General features: G+C 37.3%; 1 protein-coding gene across 1 annotated transcript in view; it reads left to right on the top strand.

Moving 5' to 3' along the window:
* Positions 1–13,811, top strand: part of LOC139729776 (uncharacterized) — a gene marked incomplete at its 3' end in the record, with an annotated part of 92,632 nt that overhangs the window by 13,971 nt on the left and 64,850 nt on the right. Inside the window, exons 2-3 of the mRNA XM_071640710.1 lie at positions 3,753–3,984; positions 7,834–7,973. Of these exons, the coding sequence (XP_071496811.1) occupies positions 3,753–3,984; positions 7,834–7,973 (372 nt within the window). The remainder of the gene's footprint in view (positions 1–3,752; positions 3,985–7,833; positions 7,974–13,811) is intronic.

The raw sequence follows: 13,811 nt of genomic DNA, 5'->3' as shown, positions 1-13,811 counted from the left end.
CGTGTAAACACATTTATTTTAACAATCTAATTACTTAATTATTCATTAGAGGGATTTATCTAAAAGGAATATCTCATTCAATATATCGAGCCACAAGTCAAATTATGGAATCCTCAGAGACGGAAAAAGGAGTCTCTCTCTCTCTCTCTCTCTCTTCAAATATATATATATATATATATATATATATATACATATGCCCATTTTTGTTTCACCATCTTTCTCAAGCTCTATCACCTGAGACTTTTATCCTGAAAAGATACACTTTGAATGGTCCTTCGTTTTTATCTATGAATAGAATTTGCTAACAACAAATCACATTACAACGCTGTTATACACGACAGTGACTGACGATGTAGATATCTGATTCAACTCCTCTCAAGACTTCATTATAAGTAATTGCAGGTAGGGACCTTAATCGTAAAATCAGGTTTAAATTAAACTCTGTCACCCACACATGCACTGAAGTGTGAGTATGTTTATTTACTAACTGCGGACGATTCTCCTTTTTAGTAAGAGTCCCACAATTAGGGCTCCAATCTTCATGATCACTATTCCTTTTCCCTTTTCTTTTCATGCCTTAAGTTCAGGGAAAATCAGCAACATCATCAACAGCAGCAGCAACAAATACAAAATCAACAACAAACTATGACTAAGATGCGAGCGTCAGACACACCACAGATCATTTTGTATCCTATGGCAAATGCTATGGCACCCAGAGCCTTTTTTCACCTCTTTCCCCCTTACTCATGAATCCCTTCCGGCATGGTGTCGGAATGGTAAAAGACGACGATGATGTGGCAGGGATGCTTCAGTCACCATGGCAACAATGCTACGCGCTTGCTCGAGGCATCTGCTGCACACTGCTTTCCCGAAGTTTTACAGATAGAGGTCGAAACAGAGAATTTTGGAGATGACAGATGTTTAATGTATCACTTAACGTGTTTCTTTCATGACAGATATCCCTTACTATTCGTCAGTATATGCTATATAGATTTAAAAAACGTTCACTTAAACAACCTTACGCCTCCAGGAATTGGCAAAACTCTGTAGTTTAAAAAAAATGCCAGCATGTTCTGTCTCTGTATATTTTAATCTAACCCCGTATAACATATTGCAACATTGTACGGGAAAATTGTTATAAAAGAGAAAGTAAGAGTTCCGAAAAAAAAAATCATCATTCTTATCATTACCACACACACACACAAAAAATCAGTTTACAGATTATAACTCCTCAAATTGCATGATATAGAATGATCTGTAGATATCAATGTGTATGGGTACTGTAATATCTGATCACTTCTGTTTCCAGCACTCCTAAGAAACATTCTTCCCTGACGCGCATGAGTCATAACATTCACCTCAACAATCGCCAGATGCTATTTGTCACTGATCTCTTAAACACCATGACCCCGATATTAAATAGGGACATGTTTCAAGCCTCGGGAGCCAACATTTAAACCTTCTTCATGTAATTGGGAAAGACTTGAAATTCACGTTGCTAATCAGATAGACTACATAACAATCCCAACGTACATTCATCGAAGTGTAAACAATGACAAATGTTTCATATTACCTATTGAACTAAGATCTTTTACCTCCAAATTTCAATTCAATTTCAATTTCAATTCATTTATTTCATTCTCATTTTCTTTCCAACAAAACATAACACGAGGTAAATCAGAAAATCCATCATAAGCATGTATACAGTACAAAGTGCGAAGGATTAACGATATACAACAAACTAATAGAGATGAATCATGTATACATACGGGAAAATACAAAGTTATATTTTGAGGAGAAAAAAAGAGAACTGAGAGGTCCACTAAAAAGCAGTGCTTGTAGAATGTGGACCACTCAAGAATTTCTTCCAAAAATACAGTACTTCACATACAATTACAAATACATTACACACAACAACATGGCATAACTAAACTAAGGAGATACAATCGAACGGAATGGGACAAAAACAAAATTAGTGGAAGAAAGGGAAAGGAAGAAAGAGAGAGAGAGAGAGAGAGAGAGAGAGAAATGAGAGAGAAGGGGGGGGGGGAGAGGGGGGGGGGGGGAGAGGAAAGATAGAGAATGCCTACACGCTGAACAAGAGAAACGGAAGAGAGAATTGATGAGGTGCTTCGAACAGCAAATGCCCATATTCAAAGCAATATCAATCAATACAAAATTTAAATCTGAATTCAATTCATTTCAATTCAATTAAATTTAATACTTTATTTATTTCCATTTAAAAAAATGACTCAAAGCTGTACACGTGTCAATTTGATTTTCATTCAACTGATAAGCACAGTTCATTGAGCACAATATAAAATATTTGCACGAATGATGTTACCAAAAAAAAAAAAAAAACAATGCACACTTTGTCATGGTAATAAAAAATAAGAAGTAATCATAATCCAAGAACTACAAACAATAATGTTTTCAGTCATGTATATGAAACTGTATAATGATGACATACACAAATATACTTATATGTTTATAGGTGTTCATTATGATAATTTTATATATCCGAGCAGACATGTGGTTTGTGTTCAAATAATTGTCAGTTTCAGTTTCAGTTTGTGTTATTTCTATACGCTTGTACAAAATCGTTATTACAAATCAACAATGTTCACATCACGTTCTTCCGCACGTACCTGCGGAAGAACAGTCTCCGGACTGAAGTATGTTGCCGTGCTTAAATAAATGAATGAAATCAAATGAAATCAAAATAAGAGTACGTAAAGAGTACTGGTACTCTTGATTAATACCCCGGCCTTGCACCTGGACCAGCACTGTACTATACCAGGTTGTGAGTGATAGAGAACTTTGTCACATTTTTGCATCACATTGTATCGTCAGCACCAGATGTTCTAGCTTGGTCACGTTCAAAGCGAAATCCAGGATTAGTAGCAGTGTATCTTTCTTCTCTTTTTTTTTTCTTATTTAAAAGAAACTCAATATATCATTACGAGCACCAATAAAGAAAATGCACAGATATCCTGTATTCCACAAAGTGATCGCGGGGGGGGGGGGGGGCAATGGGGGATTAGTGTTGCCATATTCAGTAATTGGTTTCTGATACTCTTTCAAAATGCTATTTGCAACAACGGAAGATACGATGAATACGGAATCATTGATAAAGCGTGGATCTTGTAGCAAAGAAACAAATTAATGACAATTTGCATTCAAGCTACAACAGCATTTATTTTTCAATGTACAAAAATGTCAGGGGTTACTAGTAATACAAGAAGAATCCAATCGTATCTTTTGATTTGCATATTGATTTTGGTTGCGGTCGATGTCATTGTGTTGCGAAGCACAAAAAGCTTCAAAATTCTGTGCATTTCCCATGAACACTACTTTACGATACATTTTGTATTATAACAAATTACTGATTAAAAAAACAAGCTAACACTCAACAAACTGTCAGTTACGACAGCTACTGGACATGTAGCACCCGTACCCAATGCTGCAATTCCATTGGTCACAAGTTTTGGGTCGTCAGGAGCGCAATGACCTTTCACCGTGCAAAGGCAAAGGTCATGAAGACACAATCACAACAATCATGGCTTCCTATCGTGGGGACGATCTGTCGTCTGATTCCGACGATGTTAATCCCTTTTCTTTCACAACATTTCTCACGAAGTCCACACCCAAACCGGAACAACCACAACCAGTACAAGTAGAGTCAGACGGCAGTAGCAGCAATGAATCAGGTAATGTCATATTTTGTTTCGATTGTTCTTCTCTGATTTCAGAAAAACGGATTCATGCCGAATGGAATCGGAGGGGAGGATGATTACATTCATGTCGATGATATCGATGAATCGGACAGCTCATTTGTTCACGTTCCCTATCGGAAACGATCGTCACAGAGTATTTTTGATGAAAGTGAGGGCGAACTGGATGAAGTGAGGGGTCACAGCCATCAAGACAGATATTCTCTTCATGATCCAAATGTTATTCGACGAAGTAAACTCAAAGTTGCAGGTAAGTGTCCTTTCTCTTCCCTGGCATACAGCTGTGCGGATGTAGTCCCACCTATTGAATACGCTGTGTAACAAAATTAGACGGCGCGCAGTGGGATGCAATGGATCTTGAATGCCCTACTACTGTGTCTACCATGCCCCTGTGCTGTGCTGTGGTTTACGAATATTGCAATTGCATGTGTAGCCCAACAAGATGCATGACAGTGTTCTGCAAACGCCGACACTTATTTTGATAACCATTTTTTTTCTTCTTCCTGTAATGCGCATATTAACTGAGAGTATGGACCTTAATTTTTACTCAGTAGGCCTAAATTTAATTTACTTGCATACTTGCTGCTGACTTGTTGGATTTGGATGGTGGGCTCTCCCACCTGACAGACATGAGACTGGAGGCAAAAATACAAACAGAAATATAAACATGTTTCTAAAAAAGTTTTGTACTTGGGTTAAAATCATTCTATTATTTAATTTCATTTATTTATTGTCCATAAAATGGAAAATATGTGTGATTCAAGTGGCATACAATGTACATAGATACATATATATAAAACACACATTTCAGAATGAAGCACAGAAAGGATTGATATTGCTGATATCATAGTCTATAGGGACCCTACTTTTTGGTTTCTAGAGCAGTATCTGTACTTCTTACCTTTATTTTAGCACAGACGACAGTTATACTGTCACACTTAAGCCCGCCGCACACTACACGATTTTGCCCCGATTCACTGGTCTTAAGACCTTAAGACTAGAAGTGTGACGTCACAGTCTTGCCAGTTTCCAGTCGTACGACTGGGTCTTAGCGCCAGTCGTAGAGATTTGACATGTTGAATTTCTACAACTGGTCGTAGGCTTTCAGCCATTCACAATGCAGTAAAATGCAAGCGCACGCAGTGCGCACTGCGCGCGCTTTACAGTCGGGTCGTATAGTGTGCGGTGTCCGGTCGTACAACTGGTCTTAAGACCCAGCTTGGCTTAAGACTTTAAGACCAGTCTGATCGTGTAGTGTGCGGTGGCCTTAAGTGTAGTCCTGCCTCGGCGCCCCTGAGCCTGGATGTGGTGACAAAATGGCTAGCAATGTGATTGAGTGAAATACCCCTTGATCCAAAATGTAAGTACTCTTGTCATACATTATGTTCTGTTTTCTAAATAGATGTAGAACTATTCAAGGCAATGCCCGGCCATATATTGATTAGGCAGGAGTTGACACTATTGGGGCCATGAGTATCTTCAGATTTCAAATTTTGGCAGCCCGCAAAAATACAAAACAAGCTGCCAATAATTTAACTGTAACGTCATCCAAAATTCGACCACCTTCTACATGAAAACCTATGCTTTTGCATGTGGTCGAATTTTGACATGGGAGCTCAACCATGGTGCAGGTTTATAAATGTATATAATTGTACAGGACTTATGAGGAGGTCAACCCCCCCCCCCCAAAAAAAAAAAAAAAAAAAAAAAAACCAAAACAAAACAAAACAAAACAAAACAAAACAAAAAAAAAAACCCACACACAAAAAAAAAACCCCACAAAACAAAAACATTATGAATCTTATGGTACCCAATAGGGCCACCTAAAGATAACTTTTTTTGGAAATTTGGTGTTCCAGCATAAATCTTTAGTGGCCCTGGACCACCAGGCCATCACTAATGTCAAGCCCTGGATAAAGTAATGCCTTATGATGCGCATTGTACACTTAACATGTGAACCTACACTCTTCAGATGAAATGAGTTCACCCATTCCTCCTGTACTGTAAAAGTGGAAATTTTCGCTGTGTTAAAATTATCAAGCATTTCATACAACCAGGAACTATCGCGAAAATGAAAGCACGCAAATATTTTTGCTTGCCATGTTCCAGTACTTACTGTCTTGATTCCGCAGAATTCAAAACACACAAAACTATTCTTCCCAGGCCTAACACGAAAAAATTAGTCGTATTAGGTTTGATATTGGATACTCATATCCTAGAGACTCCTGGTCCTCTAGATATTCCAACACTAAATGTAACATTTAGCTTTCCAATCCAGTAACAGCTTGGAAGTGTAGTATTTTATTGTTTACTTAAGAAGCCATGATAATAAATTACAATTGTAACTTATTTTTTGCAATGGTTATTTGATTCTACATCCTCTTGATATTTAAAAGTTACAATTCTATTTCAGCATGATACTTGGTGAAATTGTAAAGTATCCAATACGGACGTGAAGGAATTGTTTAAACTTCTATGATGATTTAGCTATAGAAATCAACTAAATGTCATTAATTTGTCACCAGATAAAGCAAAGACACACATACTAAAAATACAATATCAAGAATGAGGTGTGGCCATCCATATGATACCAACATGTCTCTGTTAGTAGGTTTTAAAGGATGTAATCTTCATCAAGTTTTATGCATATTAACCATATGATTAGGAAACTGAAATGTCACATTTAAGTATGAATTGTAAGTTCCTGCATATTATCACCTTTTGAAGAATGGTACTTGGACATTACTATTCAAGACCTGTATCTCTGATGCCAAAATCAGACGAAATTGAGCATGAGTGAAAAAAAAAAATAACAATGTTCAGTAGAATAGTTGGTAGTTTTCCCTCCTGGACTATCCAAGAGATCTACCATTACTCATGTTAGCTCTAAGGGTATAAGTTGTCAAGACAACTGTATGTGTGTTCAAATTCCAGATGATCTACATGGAAAACTATCAGCAAAATCTTCAAGATCATGCTTTTCCTTTCTATGAAAGAAGATATCACAGCAGTATGCCAGATCCTTCCTTCCCACTTCAAAATATTTAAGCTAAAGCAGACTTTGACGAGTCTATCACTTTGTGCAAGGAGCTTTGAATTCAAACAGTGAAGACAGTGATAGCTTGAGGTAAAGTATGAGAGCCTTCGTGAAAATAAGTCCCACTCTTCCCTCAGCTCGATGAGTTATGACTTGCGCAAGTGATTATGCTTGCCAGTGATCTGACTTAAATCCCTCATGCCAGGGATGTCCCTGAAGCCATGTTAGTGATCAAGCAGGCTCACAACCCAGCCCAAATTATGACAACAATTTCAAGGGGAAATTTTTTCTAGCGGCACTTCAGGAGTCACCACGCTCTTCCTAAGTCATGGCATTAGATTTGATATTTTCTATGAGATGAATACCAGTGTCAATGTCAAGCTGCACATAATCATAGTTGTATATACTCCTCCGCATCGGGTTGTAATGCTGTTGCTGGTTACTGCAAAGCTGAGCTCGCGTGCATGTTTTGCATCGTGCACCTCTTGTATAAATGTATGTACTATTCCATAGCGGAAGCCTTTGCCATGTTTAAAATTCTGTCACCCTGTACAGCATGTTGTAAGCAGCAGAGGTACCTGTATATCGGTAAGCTATGTATCCCCTTTTACTCATCATTTCTGCATGCCCCCGCATTTTAAATAGGAGGCCTTGTTTTGCTAACTCTATCTTTGTTAACGGATTGGCATTGATTCAATGTGATGAAACATCAACTTGACAATGCCATACCTTTGAATCTTGACTTCTTCATAGAAGTTAGATGTACCAGGTGCCAGCTTATAGTTGCTCTCATAATATGTGCAAAATAAAAATAATATATTATATTTCTGGATTTTGGGAAAATGATTTTTTGAGTGTAGTTCATGACTTAATAATCCTGTAGGATCCTCATTTTTGACATAGCGCATAAAAGGCAAACTTGTTAGAGTGAGCAGACATACAAGAAAAGTACCCTCAACAATCTACCTGAAAGTGTAATTCTGTCATGGATTGCAACTAGATGTTGTTGTGTTATTTTTTTTTCTTTTCCTTCCTTAAAAACCCCCACATTGCTTTTTACAGAATCCCCAACAGAAGAGAATGGAAAAGATGGCAAGAATCCATTTTCCTTCAAGGCCTTCATCAAGAAGGAGAAAAGGAAAGCAGTTTACTACACATCTCGTGAGCATTTGGACAGCTCTGGAATGGAGGAAGAAGACTGGGTAAACATTTTGCTCTTATTTTTGTTTCTGCTTAATAGTTTTATTTTTTCTTCTGTTATTTCATCCATTTCCTTGTTAAGGCCATTCATGAACCTATTTTGCTGAAGCATGCACTTTATTGTTAGGGGTCAATATAACAATTCAGTGCAGCAAACATTTAATTGTGCATGCGTGCATCATGTGCAGTATAATGTTCAATGAGACCAGCCATACAATATATGTACTGCTCAGCATGCTATAAAAGATTATAAGTTGCATTGAATGTTCATTTGCTGGAGATGAAATGTACAGCTGTCTTGTTTGAGCAGATTTTAATCGTAAGTGTTAAGATAGTGTTAGTAGTTGCTGAGAACAATGATGCCTCTCCTAAGGACTTGGGATGATAATGTGGGTATCCTGTTAGGTTCAGGATTTGGCTGTGTTCCGTAACTCATCATGGAACAGGTCAAGAAAATATTGCAATCTCATCGGTCAAGAGTTGTGCATCAATTTTTACTGCCATGCATTTGATATCAAATAATCTTTGCGATCACTGGCAATAGACACTGTGAACATGCTATCACACACTTGTAGCGAAAGAGTTTGTGCACAAGCATTGGCACACTACGCAAGAGATGGCTAACCATGCCATCCAGTAAATTTGCTGTGCATCCAGTGATTATTGATGCATGGGTGCATCTACTGCAAACCAAAAGGAAGTGTATCCTGTAAAGTTAAAAAGCATCGGTGATTATCAGAAATACAATTATAGAACAATGGATTCCTGGCAAAAATTTGTCCACCATTATGTAAAACACATAATGCACAATACGTCGTGTCTTTCCATATGTCATTAGAAAAAGGTGTACACACTTTTTCTACTGACACATGAAAAACCATGTAACCATGGAATCTTGTCTAAACCCACTTGGCTGTGCCACCTGGATTAAACAGTTGAACAGAAGACCTGTGCATTATTTTTATACCAGTATCTTGCACACCCATGGTCATTGAGGGCAGTCTTCATGCCTCTCCTCTTGTAAGGTTGCTTTCCTCATCACCTACAGGAGAAGGGAAATCCAGGGAGGCTTCTAATACCATGCCTTGAATGCAGAGGTCAAAGTTTGTATCATTAGCCTCTGGCATATTGGCAGAATCCTTTAAATGGTATCCCTTGTTTCACTCAAGTTGTTGCTAAAATGCAGCCCTGAGCAGTTCCTCTGTCTCAGCCACAGAGTCCTACCAAAGGTCTTTATTTCAATCCTGTCTCGAAACATTCTCCTGATATTTAGCCCCGCAGCAGTGATATCTTGACATCATGCGGTTAGTCATACTTCATGTGCCTTGATACATGTATATGTGTGCATGTACTATATTCATTTATATGCAGAAGAGTGCTTTCATGCAATGGGAGGTTGTACAACGTATTGACTCACATTGTGCCTGTCATGACAATGTTCAAAGGGTGTCACACATCAGTAGAAGATCTGAGAACAAGACAACATCTAGTAAATTTGTAAAATCTTATTTTCATGACAAATAGAAACATGTTTAGAAATATGTTTATCTTTTGAGATTTCAATAATTTAATGTTCATAAAGACACCAGAGGGTCATAAATGAAGATATCTTGCAATCATTTAGCAATCATTCATAATGTTTTGCACAGAAAGTAATGTTTGTGGCATTCTTGAATTCTTATTTCTCTTTTAAACTGATGAGGAGGAATTATATTTTGTTTGACTTCAGACATCAAAGTTGCAACATCAATTCATTGAAAGTCAAAGATGTCATCATGAGGCAGGTCAAAGGTTTTCCTTCCCTGTATGTTAATTAATAGGAAATCAACAGATGTTTATCAAAGATTTGTTTTACCTATTTTGTTTTTGATCTATTTATCTCCTTCATTCATTCATTTATGTATTATATTTTTCATTTATGTAATCATTTACTATCATATGTACATGTTTATCTATTTATCTGTTTAGTCTTTTATTCATTATTTTCATGCTGATGCATTTTTGTGACATCACAATCAAATCTTGGAGAAAAAAAACCACACTACTAGATACTTTCAGATTGCAACTGCTTGGAATGATTCACGTGGCATTTACTTCGGTTTGGCTCTCCCTCTCTCTCTCTCTCTCTCTCTCTCTCTCTCTCTCTCTCTCTTATAACTGTGTAGTCTTCCTTATCCATGTACTGATCTCCAGCTGTTCATGGTAGACCTCAAGTAAATCGGAAAAGCCTTCAATGTCCCTCACATATATCGGCTTCTTTCTCACAGATTACTCGAGATCTTCCATGATTGATCTGTATTGTATGGTCTTGTGAGGTTATTCAGATTTGAAATCCTACTCCACGAGGAGGGCACATCTTGTTCGGAACAAGCGTACACATGAGCTTGCTAGTGCCTTATTATTTTGGAAAATAGTCAAACTACATTTGTGAAAACTATAAAGCTGTTTTACATATTGACATTATTATATGGGGGGAGAATGGGGAGGAGGAGATATCATTGTCCACAATGGAATTGAAATGTATATGAAATCCCATGGGTATTCAGGGCTTGACACTAACTTCTTACTCCCGTGACCTGTTTGGCCACTAAAATCTTTGGATTTAAACTTTTGGTGGCCTGAAAAGAAATGTAGTGCCTGGACATAAAAGAAAATAAAACAATTCATTTTGAATTTTAGCTACCCGGTCAGACCACTAAGAGATAGCCCTTTCAAGAAATTGACCAGAAATCAATATTTAGTGGCCCAGGGCCACCAGGACACCGCTAATGTTGAGCCCTGGTATTTAATTTTTGATTACATGGAAGAAGCAAAATAGTCTCAAACTATTCAAATGATGTGGCTAAATTTCTGTTGGATCTGTTGAGATGGGGAATGTAGTAACGCTTCTGATGTTAAATATTGCCATAGTTGGGTCCATATACATTTCTTATACAGTTTTCTTTAATGCATTGTGTGACTTTGTTTTGCACATACACAGGATAATGTGCATCATCTAAAATGTTTCCCTCAATGTAAAGGTGGCCATATAACCCACTAAGTGGTGTGTAGGCAACAGATTATAACATCATTCTGAATCTTCACTTTGGGATATGATTTGCAGTATTAAAAAAGAAAAGAAAAAAAGTAGGTCTGTGAGTATCCAAGCAGCCACCAGCAGCAGAGTGGTGAAAGCAGGATGAATCAGCAGTCTTCTTGTGGCTCCCAGTCTCCGACTAATTTGAATAAATTGATACTTGTAGAAGCAGGAAACCTATCATTTATGCTGATGAGACATTTCATTCCAGCAGTAATTATGACGTAGATTGCGCCACAAGGCTCCCTACGGGCCCGTAATCAAGCACCTGCATATATGCTCAATTTTCTTCTGTCAGTAAGGCTTAGTCATGGATATCCAGTTGCCCTGCACCAGAATCAAACTATATATTCAACTTTGTTGTTGTTTGTGAAAGATATCCTTTTTCTCGGATCGTAACATTCCATTTTGTTTTGTACTTATTCTTCTTTTTTGTGACCAGGATAGAGTAAATTAAAACAAATTGAACAGTGAATGTTTAAGTTTAATCAAAGACAACAATTTGCAAATGGTACATGAGGTTTTTTTTTTATGTTGAAATGTTTTTATGCAAGAGTGATGCCAGTCACACTCACAAGAAAAATAAATTAGCAATGTCAATGCCTGAGAAGTCTCATTTGGTATTTCTGTTTTGTCAAAACATGACATTTTAACATTTCATATAACATTCTTATTCTTTATGAGATGCCAACAAAACATTCACTGGCCTGTTATCCAGATTTTACTTCATTGATGTTAAAATCAGCCTAAATTGATTTACAGTTTGAAAAATAGGGAACTCTTGAAAAAAACGGAACTCTTTTGAAAAAAACACACACCAAAAACCAGCCCCCAAACAAAACAAAACCCAGCTTCATGCATAGACACTGATTGTGAGAATAATGGTGTATAATGTTACAAAGTGTTTCAGATAGGAATTAGCAGAATGGTGTCATGAGCCCTAGAATCCACACAAAAAATAATTCATCCCTCATAATCTATTAATATTTCAAGGAATAGTTGTAGGTAGGGATAGCGGCATTCCTGCTAGGCTTACTGAGTTTACTCCTCATAACGTAACAGGGTATGCTCCCAACAGTGAAACAGGCATCAAATACTGTCTAATAGCCTCAATTAACCCATTGACACCTGCTGGAGTACTCTTGAGACTCATCTTCAATGGGGGTAAAGTCACATAATAGCATGTACCCATTGCAGCTTCAGGACAAGATGCTAACAAACAGTTCATCGAAAAGACACAGAGAAGGGATAAAGAATTCACATGCTGGCAGTGAACTATATTCACTATCATTATGAGAGCCTTCGGTTGACAAAGTCATGCTTCTCTTTGTCTTTTTATGATAATGCGAGGCTGCTAGGCTTGGTGAGTTTACTCCTTATAATGTTGCAGGGTATTCACCCAACAGTGAAACAGACATCAAATACTGTGTAATAGCCTCAGTCAGTAAAAATCACATAGTAGCATACCCATTGGAGCTTCAGGACAAGATACTAGCAAACAGCTCAATGAAAAGACACAGGTAGAAGTGATGAAGAATCCACATGCTGGCAGTCAACTGTATTCACTATGATTATGAGAGCCTTCAGTTGACATAGTCATTCTTCTAATTTAATTTGTCTTTTTATAAAAGTATGATGATTGACATTGCTTATAATATTTTCTGTGATTGTATCTTTCTGATACGCGATGGCTTAGATGGACATGATGTGTACATTCTGCTTTCTACTTGGTCAGACATTAGCTTTGTGGTGCATCATATGTGTATTGAATGGATGTCAGAGCTTATTCATTTAGATATTTGTTTTTATGCATGTTGTTGTTATTGATAGTGTTTATTGACACTTTTTCTCAATCAGTCAGATTATTTGCGCATATATACAAATAAGTGCATACATTTATATCTGCCCAGGCACTGCATGAAGCTTCTGCATCATCACTTGTTTTATAAAGTTTTTTTTTTTTTTTTTGCCTTGTATGGGTTCAGATTTCAAGGTGCAATATGCCCTGTGGTTTTTTTTTTGTGATGTACTGACATTTAGATTCCCTCTTTTGAAATGTGAAAGTTTGCTCATATGCGTGCATTTCATACAAATTTTGTGTTTTATAGCCCACTCAGACACACCAAAAGAAATTTTTAACTGAAGTATGCATGACTGAATTAATCTGTTTTGTTTTCAATTAAAAAGTCTATACAGAGTATCTTCAAACTGACAGTAGATCTATACCCATACTTTTATATTCTGTATCATCAAGTATTGCAATTAAGTAATCAAAATCAGATTGTGAGCTAAATGTTTTCAGGCTTTTGATGTTTGATCCTAATTTAGTACTAACCGTTGATATCAGTCCAACTTTTGTAGTTGTTTTGAATGAGTTCTTTCTGCCTTGTCTTTGCGCCTACATGTGTAGATATGTATGACAAACAAACCTTGCACACTGTAATCATTGTGTCTGTGCGAACACGATATGAACTGACATTGTAAGCATGCATTAATACCTCAGCGAGTGCTTTACCATCCAGGGTACATGGAGTGTCTTACAGTATATGGGACTGACCAGCCGAAGGGATAGGGGAAGGGGAAGGGTGGTTTGTCATGCTGCTCCTTACTCTAATACTATCCCCCAACCGCCAGGTAGGAACCCTGTGGCTGAAACCCCTGGAAAGTTGTGGTTTCTGTGGGTTTGTCATTTTTCTTCCTGTTCTTATTTTGCTCTGTTTTGTTTATTTTTTTGTTTTGTTTTTAATAGCATAGGATGTGAAAT

The sequence above is a fragment of the Diadema antillarum genome, unplaced genomic scaffold, assembly GCF_040938485.1.
Source record: "Diadema antillarum isolate AM-2024a unplaced genomic scaffold, OU_Dant_1.0 seq00000263_RagTag, whole genome shotgun sequence".
NCBI classification, from domain to species: Eukaryota; Metazoa; Echinodermata; class Echinoidea; order Diadematoida; family Diadematidae; genus Diadema; species Diadema antillarum.
Note: the sequence above shows the minus strand (reverse complement) of the source record. Positions and strands in the feature narration are given on the sequence as shown.